Raw genomic sequence first — 20699 nt, forward strand, 5'->3', positions numbered from 1 at the left:
ATATTAGCATACTTTTGTAGTACTAAGCAAGTTTGCCAAAGTATTGGTATTTTTCAAAATAGTACTAAAAACGCGATGCTTGGACTCGAAAAATAAATCAAGATTATCAATAGTCAGCACGACTACAAGCGTAGGTTTAATACATGACCATGACAAATGATTATCTGAAAGATTTAACATTACCTAAATTTCTACTTTTGCATCGGTCGCGTTTGAATGATCATTACACGACTATTGGACAGGTTTATATATAAAGACAATTATTGATTTTGCACCATACAATACACACATTGACAATTCCTTCTAAGCAAGTTAAATTGGTAATGATTGTCTTAAACAGTATACACACCTAATATTTATTTCAATTGACACAGTCGTGCTTATTCGAATAATATATGTTTATTGTAATATGGTTGTATACTTATTATGTTAAGTAAATAATTCTAAATGTCAATTTAATGTTGGCTTCTGTGAAACATTACAAATAAAATATATCATTAGCGACTTGCAGATTTGACAGTTTCGTGTTGTGTTATTATAACTATGATATTCTTTAGAAGAAACAATAGTGGTTAATGTCTTCTTTAAAGCATTTTAAATGCCATACGTATATTCAAAATTAAGTAAATCTTACCTCATTTAGACAGGCAGCTAAGCATGCTTCCTTCGTGGAAGTGTAGATGAGAGCATTATCCAATCCTCGCAACGCTTTACCAGGCACCCTCTCGAATGCCCATGGCCTCAGACAGACACCTTCGGATCTCACCTGAAGCTTCACCATGTAATACATGCTGACAGATCGCTGCAAAAAATAATCAATACACATAAATAACATCGAACAAAATTCCATAAATCAAAACTCGAAATCTAGGTATGTTGAAAGTACGTAAGTCAAATATCGAAATAATCGTTAGATTTTGGTTTTAATCTTTCCCCACATCAAATCTTATACCGATCTATCGGGTACTATCGTATAGACAAATTATTAACCTCAATATAATATAATCTTTGTAATAGTGGAACCAACCAGATACTTCCGCTAATTTTCTAGTGATTTGATTATTAGGCCAGACTCTTATGATCAAGTGACAATGATCGCTTGACTTGTATCACACGATGATATTTGCTGTGTGTGAAACGGAAGGTAATGGTGACCAACATGCCTCTAGCAAGTCAGTATGAATACTATAATTCAATTAATACGAAGTGCTGATAATGTTCATTAAATATTAAAATCAATCAAAAATTAAAAAGTTTCTTTTTGGTTCAGATTTTTCTTGTAATTATTATCTTCCGGTAATTCTGATCATTAAAATGTAGTAAAATAAGTTCTCTATAACTATGTATGAATATTTTTTTTACTATTTTATAGTTATATGTATTTCATTTCATTTATAAATATTGATTTTTATAGAAAATGACCGAGTGACCGCATCAAATTTGAAACATATTTTTCAAATAAACTTAATTTTAACTATCTGTGTATTTTAAATGCAGATACGAAAAAAATGTAAATATGTTATTTTATCGTTGATAATTATTAATATAATAGTATGAATGAGCTGAGCTCTCTTTAAAGAATAGACCTAACATCACATTTTTAATTAATTTGAATATATATTAGATTTTGATGGGCAATGTTTTGACAAAAAAGATCGAAAATAACATATTGTCAGAATGCCTGTGTTAACCCGCGAAATTTGTTAATAGATATTATCTATTAACAAATGACAAAACTTTTAATATTTATATATTATGTAAGATTTGGAAGATTCATACATTCATAACGCGATCTAATTAGTGTACCGTTTAAAGCTCTAATATGAAAAGCTAAGATAAAAAATAAAAGAGTTCTATTATATAACTATGGGAATATTTTGAATTTATAATTTTATTTCCAGCAATTTAAAAACAAAATATACCTACGTCTATTATTATTATTATTTAAGTACGTAGTTAGCTACATAAGTGAATTTCTTATATTATGACTATACTAATTGAAATAAAAAAAAACTTTAGTCAGATAGACAAACTAACATACCCAATAAATGAACAAGCACAATTAGTTTTTTTTGTTTGTTAATAATCATTGCTCTGCCATACTATACGGTTAGAGTAAATCTTGAGATAAATAAAATAACAAATTTGGTGTTCATGTTAAAGTATTTCTCCACGTATCCAGAGATTTATACGTAAACAGTTCACTGCAGGACACTTATTCGTGCGCCGCAGTTCGTGGAACATTCAATCAAATGACGAGTTCTTCGTTGAACATTTCACCGTGGAGTATATTTGTACGTATGCTACAACATGTAGAGATGTCTTTACTAGGTTATGTTAGGTTAGGGTTAATCTAATTGGAACAGTACTATTTGCAAACTATCGCCGCATTTTGTAAAATTCGTACAAATGTATTCCACGGTGAAATGTTCAACGAAGAACTCGACATTTGATAAAATGTTATACGAACTGCGGCGCACGAATAAGTTTCCCACGATGAATTGCATACGTACAACTTACATGTAACCATTTCTCCACAATATAAACGAATCATTCAATAGGGGACTATTCAATTTCACATTGCTATTCAAGCCCAGTAGGACGTTATGTTCGGTATGCAGCCAATTTCTTTACTATGCATAAATTTATATTCTCTGGTAAGTAATACTCAATACAAAGCATTTTCATTTGCAATGAGTCATACACGTTATTGCGAACAGATAATATTATGTTATCATAATAAAACGCCGTACAATCTTCTCTAAGTGTTTGTTAAATCTTTAAGTGAATTCCAACAATACATCGTTTTCTTATATCCTGATGTATTATACTGTGATGGATGTTATTTTTACGTCCTTCATTTTAACTTCACTTGGATCATAGCCGAACTTGGAGTGAACTGGAATTCTAGTATTCACATATTATGTAAAATAATATTTCAACATAATAATACTATCAACCAAGGGTACTTAATAGAATTTGAATTTAAATTCTAATTGTTTTAAGTTTTGTACCATTCCGTTTGAGTAAAAAATGGAATGGTATAAAACTTAAATCAATCAGAATATTTACATATATTAGAACTGTCAACGGCTTTTTTTCAAGTGAATACGAAAATAATTACAAGATAAAAAGAACTTTTTGTATACCACATTTTTAAATTTTCTGTTGAATCATATAAACCTTACAATTCATATTGATCTCCATAGTAAAGCACGTATATATTAATAATTTAGTTGCTAGGACCGACTTAGCAACCAATAATAGTGTTTTACTTTTTACGAATTTTTTTCCGAAATAACTTTCCATACAAAACAGAATTAACTGAAAACGAATTCAATTCTGCTTAAAAATGGCTAAAAGTATTAAAAGAATGCATTGTCATCGTGTTCTGATATATTCTAAAAGTTTCAAAAGTCTAGAAAGTCGAGAAGTTAGTTAAAAATCTTTAATCGTCCAATACAAATCTTGGACAAACAAGAAAAAAATTGTACTGGACAAACAAGCATACGAGCTAATAAAAACGTGGTAATAAAAAGTAGACAGATATACACAATGAATATATAAACTGATTTTATTATAATGTAATTTATCCAGAATATATAATATAACGGTTGTATCTAGACGCATGTCACCTCACCACTCCACCGCTGATATCTGACCACTTTATCCACTCGTAATAATTAGTCGAAAATAAATTCGCCATTTTCAAAAATATGTATTTTGTAACATGGGAACCTTTTGAGATGTCGACAATAAAGATAAAATTGTACTAAATTGGTACCAATATATTCTATATTCTGTATAAGGTTGTTTATAGTAATAGGAATTATAATGTAACAAAAAACAGACAATAAAAAAATCATTATGAAAATAATCGAAACGTTGATCAAAAGCTACATATTATTTCTAAATCACAGACAAACATTTAAATTTTATTTATTAATGTAAAATATAGACGTCGGTACTGATGTAATAAGTAAAGAAAACTCTTTCGTCTACGATGATGACGTATTTACCTTATTAATTATTACTCATATAAAGTAAGTTAAATATTAATTAGTTCTTGTAAACATAACGTTAATAATTTAAATACCTACTATGCTTGCTTGGTCGTTTTGCGTATTCACATATCTTCGATAAGTTATTCTGTGTCACTTTGCATGACGTGTTGTAAATATATTTAATTGGTTTGCATAGTAAAGTTAACCGTTTTTCACACTGATGTGGCAGTAACTGTTCACCAAACACCAGGAATTTGTGCAAATGCATTCGACTATTAAGTCAACTCTCCGTGAGCATCGACCCACGTTATTTTGTGGTCACCGTCTTGGCCTATTGACCAAATAACGCCACATAGATGGCTACTGAATTACATTAAAATGATTTCTGTACTTTATGTGGTTTGATTTTAAATTACTTTTTTTATAATTCTATACGGCATGCGTTATCGTATTTTTTATACCTCAAATTTATTTCCATTCATAGTGGTTTTTATGTTAGATAAATAAATTTTATTTATACAATATTAGATATTTTTACAGAAAACTTACCAATATAAACTTTTTATAAATCATTTAGGTTTTTTTTGTAAAAATCATCGAATCAATCAATAAAAATCAAAGTTATTGCATTTATAGATTTATTAGATTTGAAAAATAAATACGATTATAATATTGTATAACACCAAAATAATATGTGATATAGGATTCTTTTTCTTTAATATGAATTTTGGTTTATCGATATCCGAATATGCATTGATATGGTGTTAAAAATGTTGATATTATTTTTATAGCGATGGATATAATTAGCCTAGTCTTTCAAACATAAAAGAGGTTAATAAACACAAAACACAAATTTTTTCTCCTAAATAGTAATAATTACAAGATAAAAAGAACTTATTATATACCACGTCTTTAAATTTTCTGTTGAATCATATAAACTTGACAATTCTATGTATTAATAAATAGTTTTTTTTGTACTTGATAGAAATACTGAATAAATATTAGAGAATACTGAAATGTCATTTTCCATAGTAACGCATGTATATATAAATAATTTAGTTGCTAAAACCCACTTAGCAACCAATAATAGTGAGTAGTAAATATTACTTATAACGAATATCTTCCGAAACATACAAAACAGAATTAACTGAAAATTAATTCAATTCTGCTTAAAGATGGCCAAAACTATTAAAATAATGCATTGTCGCCGTGTTCTGATATATTATAAAAGTTTCAAATGTCTAGCTAGTCGGGAAGTTAGTTAAAAATCTTCAATCGTCCAATACAAATCTTGGACAAACAAGAAAAAAATTGTACTGGACACACAAGAAAAAATCTGTACCGGACAAACAAGAATACGAGCTAATAAAAACGTGGTAAAAAGGAATCATTTGAGAGCAATACCCTATTTACAAAATGTTGAAAATAGTTGTGAAGAATTTACAATCGAATATTTAACTTGAAATCGATTTAGTTAATCAACTTGGCTACTATCGCACGTATATTAATTCAATTCTCAGTAATCCAAACACTTTTATTATTTTTATTTAGAAATATTAAATATAAATCTTTAAAAAAAATGTAAAAATAGAATAACATGAATCCGATTTTGACAAAAAGTAGATTATATATAAAATAAAACTATTGACTAAGATTCTTTGTTGGAAGCTTATTTTACTAATTAACACAATGCTTACGGGCCCTTTTAATTAATTTTGTAATTAACGTGTTAATTTGCATTTGAAAAGTAATTAGCAAAAACATAATTTTGTGCGGCCCGTAAGCTATGGGTTAATACTGGATAGTAAATATCATTAATTATTACAGTGTTTTGTTTCACTTTAATATTATTATTTTGAATTAATGTTCTATTATCCACACTGTTTAAGACCATAGAAATCAAATCGTTTATCTCATATATTAATCAGAAACCTAATGTACCAATAACGTTTATTTAGAATAATTAAACAAAGTTATATCATATAATGTTATATAAGAATGTTCTTATTACCTGTGGTGTCGCATTGGGGTTGTTGGCCTGAGTATCATTCTGAAGCTGACAGCGTGTCTCCTGGACAGGAGTTAGAGGATTTACTACAAAACTGAAACAAAAGAAAAAAAACCATACAGTCAATAAACTAATGCCTTTCTCATCTTTTTTAATATATACTGAGATATTCATATATTAATTAAACGTTTGTCAAAGTAGGTGCTTATTGATTTAAAAAAACAATACATAGTAAATAATATAAAAATACTCATGCCATATCAAATCCTTAAGCCCTATTTATGTACCTACCTATTCTACATTGAACTTTGAAGTTTAGTAATGCATTAATTTTCTGTTATTGATAGTTTACTATAAAAAATGACACCCGCTGGAGAGTAAATTATATTTATGTAAATTTGTTTATGCCGGACGGAAAAAATCCAATGAAGTTCATAACAATCTATTGCACTTATCGAACGAAAACTGAGTAATATTTCTGAGCTTTTCTTGGTTTTGAACGTCGTGCAATAGGTACCTACAAATTTATTATTAGCATCTAAAATTTAAAAAAATATTTTTTATATATTACACAATCCAAATCATGTAATGAAAATCATTGAATCATGAAATCAGGATCTAACCAGTTATAAAACAAACAAGTTATTTTTTTATGAAAAAAGAGTGAGACAAGAAGAAAACGTATAAACGCAAATTCTAAATTTGAAAAATCGGAGGAATCGTTTATTTTAATCGAGTCGTGAAAAAAAACGAATCATACTGTCTTAATAGTTTGAAAGATGCTTTCAGTGCGGTAGTATTATAAAGTAGGTACACTTAAGCGTATGTGAGATAAGGATATAGGTATAAAACATATTATAATGTTGATAGTCTATGAAAAGGCGTTTGATTCCATAAAAAAATTCTCAATTATAGACGCCCTTAGCAACCAAGGAATTTCCAGACGCTACATAAACATATTGAACAGTATATACAGTGATGCCACAGCATGCGTGAAACTCCACAAACGGTCGCGTAAATTCCCCATTAACAAAGGTGTCCGGCAAGGTGATACCATTTCACCTAAACTATTCACCGCTACTGTTGAGGACTTATTTAGGAAACTTGATTGGGAGGAAAAAGGTGTTCCTATTAATGTAGAGCACCTCAGTCACCTGCGCTTTGCAGATGATATTGTTGTACTCTCACAGGACCCGAAAGACCTCCAAGGTAGAATGCAAGAACTCGCGGATGTCAGTCAAACGGTCGGTCTAAAGATAAATGTCTCAAAGACAAAAGTGATGAGGAACTGTTTTTCGGACCCTGCGATTATCTGTATTTCTGGCACCCAACTCGAGCAAGTCAGCAGCTACGTCTATCTCGGACAGCAGGTGTCCATAGACGGAAGCATGCACGATGAAATTGCTCGAAGAACAAAGCTGGGATGGAGTGCTTTCGGACGTCTTAATAGTATCTTCAAGAGTGACCTACCATTATGTCGTAAGCGTAGGGTGTTCAACCAATGTGTGCTACCCGTACTCATGTATGGCTGCGAGACGTAGACCCTCAATACGAGAGATGTCCAAAGACTAAGAGTCACACAGCGAGGCATGGAGAGGTGCATGTTGGGCATCACGCGAAAGGACCGTAAGAGAAACGAATGGGTTAGGAAGAAAACAAGAGTACGCGATGTAATAGACGTTGCCAAACAGCTGAAATGGAGATGGGCGGGGCACATTGCTCGCCGAAAGGACGGCCGCTGGACAAATGCCGTCATCCAATGGTACCCAAGAGGTACGAAACGGCCACAGGGTCGCCCTAAAAGCCGCTGGATTGACGAACTGGTAAAGTTCGGCGGAAATACGTGGCAGCGAACGACACAGGACCGAGAAAGTTGGAGAAAGCTTGGGGAGGCCTTCATCCAGCAGTGGATTGACCCCGGCTGATGATGATGATAAAGTTGATAGGTGGTACTGCGACCTAGTAATATTTGCTAGTTATATTATAAAGTGAGTATCTATGGAGATTATTACATGAATGATTTATGTGAATTCTGAGGATGTACATCTGTATAGCGCGTAACAAAATTAATGTTTTCGTTGCATTGTTGTGTTTTATTTGTGAAACAACTGCTCATATCTATATGTCTATCGTTGAATCTATCTTTCCACCTATTCGTAGTCAATCATACTCTACAGTCAATCATCATCAGAAACGCATAACGTGGTTCTAGTTCATTTTCCATCATGGTTCTTAAATATTTATATCATCTTTGCAACAGAGCAAGAGATATTTTTTTTAAACTTAATTAATATTATTAGTGATAAATAATACTGAACTTATCTTTAAAAATGACAAATACTAGAGCTTAAGATTCAGATTTTTTTGTTTACGTAAACTATTTACAAAAAATATCACATATGGAATGGGGATGTGTATTGAGGTAAAGAAACAAACGGGGTAGGTATGCGATATAATATAGGTATTAAAAGCCTTAAATGGAAATAAGAAGTATGCAAAGATCGAAGACAAGACAATCGCTAAACAGATCTAGTCACACAAGAGTTAGAAAAGGTCTAATATATCCGAAAACCACTGAATCGGCGAAATAGTTGCAATATTAAGATGGTGGGATTGCGAGAAATAGAATCGTTATATTGAAGAAGACAAGTATTCACCCTACAACCGATTGATTTAATCGCAGCCAAGCTGCATGGTTTTCGCTTAATAGGACATGGGCCGGAATGCACATGTAGGCACGACCATAAAGACGCTGAACACATCCTCTGGGACTGCCCGTTGATAGGATCCGATCCGTTGATAGGACAGCGGAGCTATTTGGCAGGGTCCGTCCACACACGGGCCTAATTGGCCACGCCGACTTGATATCAACCAAGGCTAACTTTGAGGCATTCGAAAAATTAGCTGCGTTCGATCCCTGCATTTGATCCCTCCTTAGATTCATCACTTTTAACTCCTGACTCCTCTGTTTTGGCAGAGTTTCAGTACACGGGTACAGAGTACACTTCGTGTCATTAAAGATAAATGACGGCATAGCAAGTCAAGATTCTTTTTATTTTTTAAAACTCTTTCTTTAAGCACTAAGGTGTATGGTTGCTACATCAGTCCCATGCAGCATCGCTTCGGGACAAGGAAGTGTGGCACTAAAATCTTTTCATTCTGACACTTTATAGCGTCATGGAAGGCGGCCGTGCACAAACCGCGCCTGCATATACTCAAATCATTGATTCAAGTTTGTGTTGATGCTATTTTTGTAATTAAACTACATCGTCATCAACTGAAGTTAAACCACTGCTTCCCTCACATCACTTATATCTTAAAAATTATCTTCGTCATTTGCTGACTTCGTTTATCACGCGGGAATATAATTATGAAACTGTACGGAACAAACTAAGTTAGCCAAAACGACTTCAAAGAGCGTCAGCAAGAGTTATTGCGTGTCAAAGTTATAACCAACGTAACTCTTAATTATTATATTGGGTGTGCATATTATAAACTCATAATATGACCAGTATATTTTGTGCAAAAAATATATGTTCCTTTTTTGGTGGATAGATGAACTTGTCAAATTATATATAAATTAAGTAATTATTGTTATGTCAATTGCACAATATTTTAAATTGATTCTTGTGCTTTATTCCATTATGGTTCAGTCCATTGATGATATCGCATACTTTTTTCTGCCATATTTCAGTATGAGGAAGTTGGAAATATGTATGTGGGTACAATCATTGTCGTTAGATAACTTAATGAAAAAGATATTGACGAAACCAATAAAATTACAATTAAAATTTGTTGTATTTTTTTATGATAAATTATAATAAATTTATAGATAAAAAATCCATCATGTGAATAAAATTGTATTTCAATAAAACGTTCTTCTTGCGTGTTTAATATTTTGAGAAGGTGTGAAGCAAAGCCTAGCTGTGGTATTTTACGGCAGATGGTTAATAGTAAGTACATGGGAAAGATTTCAACTCTGGTTCTTAGTTCCGTATTACGATATATTATTATACATTTGTATGTAGAGTCTATACTAGGGAATCCAATCCCGGGCCAAATTTTTGATCCCGGGATTGGCATTTTTTCGATAGTTGATATAAAAATTTTATACATACAAAAAACATTAATAAAATCGGTCTAACATAAATCTAGTAAGTATCATAAAATTTATACTTATGTACGTTCAATCTTGGAAATACATATATTTAATGGAGTAAATAATAATGTGAGAGTAAAGCAGATTTATTTATTTATGAAAATATAAAAAATACAAATACAAGTTCAATTAAAATAAAAAATAACATATTGTGTTGACCAGTGGGTGTTTAAAATAGCATTTTCTGGTAGAAACGTCTCTTAAATGTTTCTTAATATATTTATTCTATTTTTTCAAATTGAAAAAATATCACGGATGTTACCAGAGTCATGCATATTATGTGAAATTTTTAATTTATGTTAAACTATTTACAAATCTGAACGATTTTCATTTATAAAATTTCGTAGAATCAATATTGTGATTGTGTTTACATTTATTATATGAGATTGCTGTATCTGATAGTAAAGACGCAATGAATAGGATAGCGACATTAAAAATAGTAAAGTAAATCATGGTTTATGGCCTTTCCGCTTCATAAATCTAATTAGTCAGTCAAATATGAAACTGTCGTAAAATGTATGAGAACATGGTGGGATCACTTTGTTAAAAGTGCTAAGCATTGTTTTTTTCTAATTTTTATTAATTTATGTGAAAAAAAATGAATTGATAATACATGGGCAATAAATCAAACTTCATTCAAACCCAGTTTATTTCTAATGTAGTTATATGATATTAAAAGTATTTTTCTGTTATATTTTCGTTTTTATTTTATTTTCCATAAAAATTGATAAAAAAAATCAATTCCGAAAGTTTCGGGACTATGTTTACCAATCCCGGGATTCAAGGTATCGAAAATAGTTCGGGATCCCAGGATTGGAATCCCTAGTCTATACAATATAGACAAAAAGTACTACTAACTGATATATTACATACCTGTTATAATAAATTCACTGAGACAATTAAAATATTACAGTATTGTTTATTAGTTTGTAATATAAAAAATCTTTAATTGACTATTTTTTCATTGATAGTCATTTCATATTAAATGTATTACTAAAAATCGAATTATCCCTTAAAATGATCATTTTGTATACCTTCCCTCTACTTATTAGAAGTATTAAAAATGTTGTTTATAATCTTTTAATACGATTTATAAGATGGCTATAAATCGATGGATTAGTTCAAAATACCGTCGTCGGTTCACAGTTAAAATAAAATTTAAACTTAATGCATTTAGTTTAGAGATATGAAATGCTTTGTGACTACACAAAAATAAAAAATAAAACAAGAAATTATAAGATGGCCAGAGATGTTGGTATAACATTATAGACTCCAGTCTTCTCCAAAGAAGGAAACGAGATTATTCCAATTGAGCTCACAACATGCGGAGTGGTATAAAAGATGATATAATTTTGATCGAATCTATGTAAGCTTTATATTATTATAAAAATAGATTACCGTAATAGTTGATATATTATAACATGTTTTAGGTATATCCATGTATAACGGTCATTTAATAACAGTTATCACAATGTACAAATTGATAAAAAATATCTTTAATACAGATCGAAATCAATTAAAACGATAAATTGCTTTGAGTGGTTATTATAACATAATATTTGAGCAGTGATATTTCAATAGGTAAATCACCATTTGGAGGAATCTTGACGAAGCGTGTAATTATTATCATTTATAGCATGAAGGTGTCTTTGTCCAAACAGTTGAATGATTGGAAAAAAAATATAAATGAATTTGCCTCTCCGGTGGGATGTTAACTCACGACTGGCCAATTAGAAAAGCAGTGTGCTAATCAACAACTAATGGTTGGCGGTTTTGATCAGTTGAAAAAGAAAAGAAATTTTACTTTTTTTGCACATATTTTTGAGCCATAAATTTATTGATGACAAATTTGAATGTTTTTTTTATATTATTCAAAATCAACTTTAAACGTTGCATACTGTATCAATAAAATTCAAAACTTTGGAGATTTAAATTTACATATTAGATGCAATGATGCAATATTGATTTAGTTATTTATTATAGAATACAATGTATGTTCATAGTCTCTAATGTGCAGGTAGCTATCTGTGGTATGAATTTCGATCTATCGCAATTCCATAAAATAATTGGTTCTAGTTATTACATATACGTTGGAAACAAGAGCCCCATATATATACATATATATATATATATATATTATCCATATCTTTTAAAAGTTGGAAACTTCTGTGGTTCATACGATACGATTGATTTTATTCATCATCCCATTCCTGTGGTATTACGACGATGTAAAAGTCAATGTTAAAAAATAAAAATATCTGTCGACGGATAAAACTCACAGACATCGTTCATCGATCGCAAAAAATAATTCAAAGACAATGAATCAGTCACTTTAATAAAATAAGTAATAAATTGAGACTAAAAAGCTGTAGATTATAGGATTCTCTACTAGACGGGAATTATTCTAAGAGTCGCCGGACTAAGTTGTATACGGACTTGTATACAATTGCATGACCGGATGCAATTGAGGAATTAGAAGTGGCATAATATGTTTTGCATTCTACGTCTACAGGCCCTAGAAGAAGAAGATAAGATACATTATATTGGTTGCAGATACTATTTTATATATTATTGTTTTGTTAATGATTTTAGTTTTTATAAATTTCTAATGTAATACAAAAAAAAAACCAACCTGAATATACTTAGATATACCTCAATACCCACTGCTTTAAAGCTCCTGTCTCAAAAATACTGTTATTAGTCTAATCGGTGTATCGAGAAAGGATCAGCGTCAATTTATTTGAAATTATTTCATAATAACTTGTTGATTCATTGTGTGTATTGACGTTAATACATAGTTATTTTATTCGAATCATACGTAGCTCAGCGGGGTTGTTTTATTTTAACAATTCGATGGATGGAAAGCACTTTAAAATAATCCATTCTATCAGACACTCCAATAACTGTAGTAGTTGAATTAACGTTTTTATAAAAATAAAATAACCTGACATATTTTAAATGGAAACGTATTAATTACAATTGATATAATGCATAAATTACCATTCACTCATTCTTGAAGGAAATAGACTTATATTTTAAACTTATGTCGTAAAAATCTGATATCGATATTCAAAAGGACACTCATATTTTCTGTTATATTATAATTATAATATCAGGATACCTACCATACATTGATGAAAATAAAAATAGTTTTCATGATTATTAAATGATGTATATAAATTACTTGTGGCTTCACAAATCGTAACTTCGTTATTATGGTAAACTGTCTTAAAGATAGAGATTGCTATAATGATTGCCAACCATCGTAAATGAGATAATAAAATATATGAGGTAACCCATGCAGCTTATTAGCCATTATTTTTTTAATATCCGTAATAAGACTTACCATGCTATAACTAAAATCTCCAATTATTCCAACGTGCCATTTTGGTTTTAACTGTTTTTCAACGCATGCGCAAAAAAGATAAATAAAATTCAAAGAATATTTGAAATTAAATTCTTACATAGTGAGTAAATAACTGAAATAATTACAAGATAAAAAGAACTTTTTATATACCACGTTATTAAATTTTCTGTTCAATTATTATGCTCATATAAACTTGACAATTCTATGTATTAATAATTTAGGACAAAAATAAGGCAATTATCAACAAATCATTTTTTTGCTATTTTGCTACAAACAAACAAAAATATACAATACTGAAATGTCATTTTGATTTCCATAGGAATGCACGTATATATTAATAATTTAGTTGCTAGGACCACCCCCTTAGCAACCAATAATAGTGGATTGGATTACGGATTTCTTCGTAATAACTTTTCATACAAAACAGTATTAACTGAAAAAGAATTCTAAGATAACTGAAGTATTAAAAGAATGCATTGGAATCGTGTTCTGATATATTCTAAAAGTTTCAAATGTCTAGCTAGTCGAGAAGTTAGTTAAAATTTGATTGCAAGATTTGTACTGGATAAACAACCACCGGAAAAACAAGAATACGAGCTAAAAATAAAATCCTATATTATATTACACTCTCGGTAATAAATACTTTCTTGAATTATTGTGGATGAGAAAAAGCTCTCGTCTTCTAAGTAAGGCATATAGCGAACAAATCACCCAAGTAGGGTACAGTAAAAAGTAATGGAAAATGCATTTGAAAAAATACAAGTGGAGGCCATCTACGGTCTTTTGACTTTAAAGGGATAATTCGTTGGGATTATGTAATGGCTGTTAGTCACAAGGGGAGGTATTATTTTGTAATTCGCTTATAACATTTTTCTATCTATATTATTTTTTCACACTCTGATTTAAAATTAAAACACGTTATTCTTAATCCTGAATAACAAGATCTTAATGATATTATTAATAATTTGACGGTTTTGATCGCTGTTTTGATTTTTATTATAGATTGTGCTTAAATTGTTTCAATTATCTATCATTATTAAATTGATTAAACTATAATATTAATTATTTTATCAACCAATTACTAAATGCTCGAATTATGTATTTTATATTTGCTAGAGCACTCACCGAAAAGTGATACGTGTGAGTTCAAATCTTACTTGATGAAACTTTTCTTTAAAAAAAATTCTTATAAGTATTTTTCTAAAGTTTTTCAAAATTTAGAAAAGAAAGTCAAAAGAAACTAACAATCTTAAATCTTGTGGAGGTATATATTTATAATTTGATAAAAAAAAAAGATTGTCATTGTTAGATTTATTTGTTTTGTGTAAAATTTACCAGCGAATTTTTCACTAAACTTGTCGACAAAAAACCAATAAAAGAATTAATTACATTCGCAAACAATGAACTGTCAATTACCGATGGGCAAAATACAACATAAAAGCTTATACAATATATTTTATTATCCACATGAAATACGGTAATGTGAAAGATAATGTCATGTTTTCATCAAAATGAAATAAATATGATCTGTCATTGGTATTCCATCCATAATATGTAAAATTTAATTTTATGATTGAGTTTCGATTACCATATTTAAATGCCTTTTTATACAAATTTGACGAAGGAAAATTGTAGGTTATTGGAATATTAGAAAAGGTGGTCGTAGCTTAAGAATGATGATGATGAAACGGTAGTTCAGTAGGTTAAACGAACCATTAATAAACAATATTTTTATCTAAAAAAAACTGTTCTGCTTCTTAAAAAAAGACAACTTCCACTCCATAAAACCATGTACTCCGATTAGAAGTGAAAAAGGTAATTTACATGTTATATTTTTTATTACAATTAAAATTAAAATTTTATTTATTTTGACATATAGTGAACATTACAAATTATTAATTTAAGACGTTAACAACATGACATTTAGGAACAAAGAAATATTATTAAAATAGTACTATATAATATAAAAAAGAAATAGCTCAGTATTAAGTTATTTAACAGTTTTATAAATTAGATACAAGGAAGTACACCAAATGAGCTAAGCAAACCTTATTTTAATAATTTAAAAAAACAATGCCCATCAATACTCATCCTCGCGTAGGTGGAATATGGCAATATCCGAAGTAATTCGGTTGAACAGAGTTATTGCCTTCCCATTTGGAATTTCCAGTGGCAGGTTAGCTATGCACCTTGGGAGAACAAACAAATGATGGTCCCGATTTCTAAGATAGTTATCAGGGACACACAGGTAAATACTACCAAAAATGGCAGAATTCTCATAACACCGCGTGGATCTAACTCGTCAACCAAAATGAAATACAATAGATATTCCAGTAAAATCTATTATTTTAACAGGATTAAAAACTTATTTCATTGTTTTATATATTAAACTTATAACTTTATATTGGCAGGGTGCCAATTTACTTTCACTTATAAACTATAACAAGTAACGCTAGCTGTAAATATCTAGTAGGTACTTTGTATAATAGATAATTTAAAGTAACCAGTCTAGAAGCTTGATTTATATTGTATATCGTCTGATATGCTACTTAATGGTTTAATTTATGACTCGTATATTATAAGCACAACCAATCTTCATAAGTTTGAACATAATTACCTACCTCGTACGTAATGATTTGATATACTATAAATTAAAATGATTCACGAGAAGAGTTGGATACGTCGTTGTCTATATTATTCCTAATATTTTAATTTGTTATTATATTATTATTATTTTTTTTTCAGCATTTATTTTGATACGCAAGCTTTTTTAAACGGCGCATGCATCTTAGATTCATAATTACAATTTCCTTAATTAATAACGAAGGCTATGTGTAACTTTTAGACTTTCCAATATTTTAAAAATTCTTAATTTACGAATAATGCATTTTTTACTGTTTATATACAAAATTAACATATGTTTTTTTTAAATTAATACTAATAACTAACGGTATTTGATGGAATTTAAATTCGAATTGGTTTTAGTTTTGTATTTGAATCGTTTTTCGCTAATTTAGTTTCCAAATCCAGTGTATTTCTTTGCTTATTTAAATATGTATATATTTTAATGAAAATATGTTTATTAATATACAAAATGTAAGATATTTTAATTATTATCAACTGTATATTTATAATGCATATTATATATTATAACTTAAGATTACTGAAAGACAATCTACAGGTGAATTAATTCAATTTCTATGGACAGTACAAAAATCTCATCAATTACAATTTAAATCCCATTAAGCATATTCAGTCGATAGTGTTATTTAATATTATATAACAATGCACGAGCTTACTAGTCTAATTGGAATAAGTTACCTCTCATTCAACTTATAAACATACTTTTAATAAATTATAATAATATATAGCATGATTTTTATTAAATGTATATCTCTCACCTTAGCTGGATTTAGTGAATAGTTTATTATTAGACGCAAGAATTATTCTTACCGTTAAGATAGGTCGTAAAAGCCGATGACGTTTAGGTCAAGTGCAAATGGCCGCAATATTGTAAGAAATTAATTGGCATGTGAATCATTTTATCGTCATTTCCTTATAAATTTTATTAGATTTGACCAAATCACATTAAAAACCTTTATTGCAACTTACAGCAACTGTCTATTTTTTATATAAAAATGTGTATCCACTAATACTCTGAAATTTCAAAATAAATAATTTTCAACTCATTTTTCAACATTATAAATATTTACAATAAGTGCGTACCTTCTATTTTACAACGTTTTTCTTAGCTCGTATTCTTATTTGTCCGGTGGTTCTGTGATTTTTAACTATCTTCCCGACTGGCTAGACATTTTAAACTTTTAGAATATATCAGAACACGATGGCAATGCATTTTTTAATACTTTTAGCCATCTATAAGTAGAATTGAATTAATTTTCAGTTCATTCTGTTTCGTATGAAAAGCTATTTCTACACCATTATTGGTTGCTAGGGGTCTGGGGTCCTAGCAACTAAATTATTAATATATACGTGCGTTACTATGGAAATCAATATGACAATATCAAGTACAATTTTTTTTGATCGTTTAAGCTAGTCAGGTCAAGTTTATATGCTTCAACAGATAATTTAAAAACGTTGTATATAAAAAGTTCTTTTTATCTTGTAATTATTTTTATTGAAAGGCACACGGAGAAAGAGATTAATACAAAATCTTAATAGACTTTTTACTAGAGTTGGTTCTTATTTTTTCGTTCAACTCATTAGTTATATATTATGCTGAATATAAACAGGAATATTTAAAAAAAAAAAAAAAAAAAGCGCGCGACTTTGACTAAGCTATGAACTTTCAATATATTATATTATAATAAAAGTAGTGTACTATTTTCTGCTCACTGTATAGTGAAAGCCAATTATGCTGAACCAAACTTATTCGTCTCTATAGAAGAAGATTCTCTTCAACGTCTTTGGTATTTATCATATTCCATTAATTCAATGCAAGAAACTCTTTAAATTAAATCGACAATGTATATTAGTTGTCATTAATCACCAAAATGAACATTATAATAATATAAATTCAACCTTGCAAGTCATTTTAGTTAATCTTGATCAATATTTCTTAAGCCGGGACGGAACGGCTGTCCGCTAGCGTCACCCAGAATGTTTCATGTAAACCTGTTTAATTTACTCTAATAACCGTCCCAGAACATCAATTCATCTCGAATTCCTCAACACTTCCTTGAGAATCTTTTACGACCGACAAATACATTACACCCATGAGACAATCAGTCACGTAATACCGACTGTATTTGATGTGCTCCCGATACTTAATGACACGCAACTCTCTAAATAAATAATACATAACGCATTACGTATATAATATCAAAAATGTTGAAAAACCCCTTCAAATATATGAATGTGATTGAATTAGCTGTATGTCATTTCTCATTGCATATTAACACGCTCACAGTGCTCTATAAAATGTATTTTCTAGGTCTGCAATGAGACAAAATGCTTCGCTACTAACGGAAATACAAGAACTATTTTTATTTAAATATAATACCTACATACTTATTTAAGCACTACAATTCGGTGTGGTTCTAGACCGTCTCCAGACTTTATCTCAAAGAATTCCTGGCAGCTTTCATTAATATTTATACCTTACTTCTAATTTTTATTCACTATTGAAAACATATAGTATTTAAGAATGAAGTATTCTTTCTATTAAAAATACATTAATTGTATTTTTTTTCGAATTACACATATTAGAAAATAAATTACACAACTTTCGCTTGTCAGACGAATCCTTTATCCATTACTTGATTACCTAGATATTGAACGGATAAATCACTCACTCAGAAAGCAAATGTTGTGTATTTGAATTCCACTCAATCCATGTTTTTTTCCTGTGTGTTTTATGTATGTTATTTATGTGCAATAACGATTATTATATATTGTTGTTTGATTTAATAAAACGCAATTTTTTGTAGTACTTATTTCACTTTTAATCAATAAATTAGAACCGGTTGAAAATGTCCCTCTGAGGTGGACAAAACTGGTCCTAATTTATTGATTAAAAGTGGAATAGGTACTACAAAAAATGCGTTTTATTAAATTAAACAACAATACAATACAGTTCCACCATAAATTGACAGTTAAAAAAATAAAAGAGATTATTATATAGTCAATATTTTAGTTCGTTAGCTCACGTAAATTCGTTTAAGTGAACGTATCTCTTTATAATTATTAAAACAACCTGATGATTTGTATAGCCTTTTAGGTTACTTAAATTCTCAGTAACACACAAAAGTACCAGTTAGTTCCGCATTTATTTTCCTTCACGTTACATTTTCCACACTCGACTAAGTGCACGTGAATTGAAAATGGCCTCGGATGCCCTTGAAACGATTAGGTACTATTAAAAGCTCTGCTTCCTGGATCGAGCACGTTCATTATCTTCTGCAGCTAAACACAACCTTCGGGATAAACGCTTCGGTACAGTCGATACATACCAATCGACAGGCTTGGTAATTTATAATCACCACTCGCCACACACACGCGCGTCCGAGCTATTTATCTATCACGAGCTTTTGTATGTGTGTATAAGCTTTGAAAAGTACGCTCGGCAAACTTACGATTTGAGCGTTTCAAACCAAATAAATCATCGTTTAATACGTATTATAGGATAATACAATATTATCACTTGTTATATAATATTATATAATATACAATTTAAAGTAATAAATATAATATTTCCGTTAATATCAGAGACTCATAACTTTGTAATTTTTAAATCAAAGTATTAACAATAACGACTAATATTGATTCATAGATGATGCATAGATTATTAAAATTTTAGTTTTTACTGTAATTGTTAAAGTTAATATAAATATATTATGTATTTATTTATTATTCAATTATTACTGCAAAGATTTAAGAATGTAACATTCGTTATTTAATTCTGTATTCCGAAATCATTATGACGTAATAATAAAAAATGATAGATTCCGTTATCGTGGTTGAAACATTTTTATCACGCGGCGATGCTACAAGGATAATCTACAACTATCAAGGTCAATATTTCAAGAGGCGATGAATATAACGCTGAATAAAGTGGCCTTGTTTTTTTGTGTCAGCACTGAGGATGGAGCATTATGGATGAAATAAGTAAGTAAGTAATATAGGTACCTATCTGATATCATAGAACCATTTACCGAACTACATCACAATAATATCTGAAGTTAGAAAAATATTTATTCAAAAGTTGGTTCTCGTATGTCAATAAAAAAGACGATAGCTTAATAGTAACAGCCCTCGTCCGGAAGGCAAAACATTTTGTCAATCCGAGATTTTTTTTCTCATATTATATAAGTACTTATGTATAATGTTTTTTTAGCAAGAATTAACAATTAAAATCAATTATATTCATGTTTACGTTTACGTTTTTTTAAGGAAGTTAATATTTTATTGCCTTCTAATAGGCTTATAATATGTATTATTTACATATGCTCATATCGTATTAATAGGTGTATACCATTGCAAAGGCGCCTAGCAACCCAGCCACTTTGAACATCTATAAAAATAGCGCAATAGAATTTCCAATAAAACAGGTATTTTATTATACACTTACTCGAGCTACGTACATGAATAAAATGCACGCACCAGATTCGCCTTAAAATCTATCAACTCTAAAAACAATTC

General features: G+C 29.7%; 1 protein-coding gene across 1 annotated transcript in view; it reads right to left on the reverse strand.

Moving 5' to 3' along the window:
* Positions 1-20699, reverse strand: part of tyn (trynity) — an 81227-nt gene that overhangs the window by 48042 nt on the left and 12486 nt on the right. The window contains exons 3-4 of the mRNA XM_085946367.1: positions 6016-6106; positions 635-802 (exon numbers count right to left, since the gene is read on the reverse strand). Coding sequence (XP_085802493.1) covers positions 635-802; positions 6016-6106 — 259 coding nt within the window. The remainder of the gene's footprint in view (positions 1-634; positions 803-6015; positions 6107-20699) is intronic.

This window comes from Rhyacophila brunnea, unplaced genomic scaffold, assembly GCF_057557595.1.
Source record: "Rhyacophila brunnea isolate RB1 unplaced genomic scaffold, BYU_Rbru_1.0 scaffold_2, whole genome shotgun sequence".
NCBI lineage: Eukaryota > Metazoa > Arthropoda > Insecta > Trichoptera > Rhyacophilidae > Rhyacophila > Rhyacophila brunnea.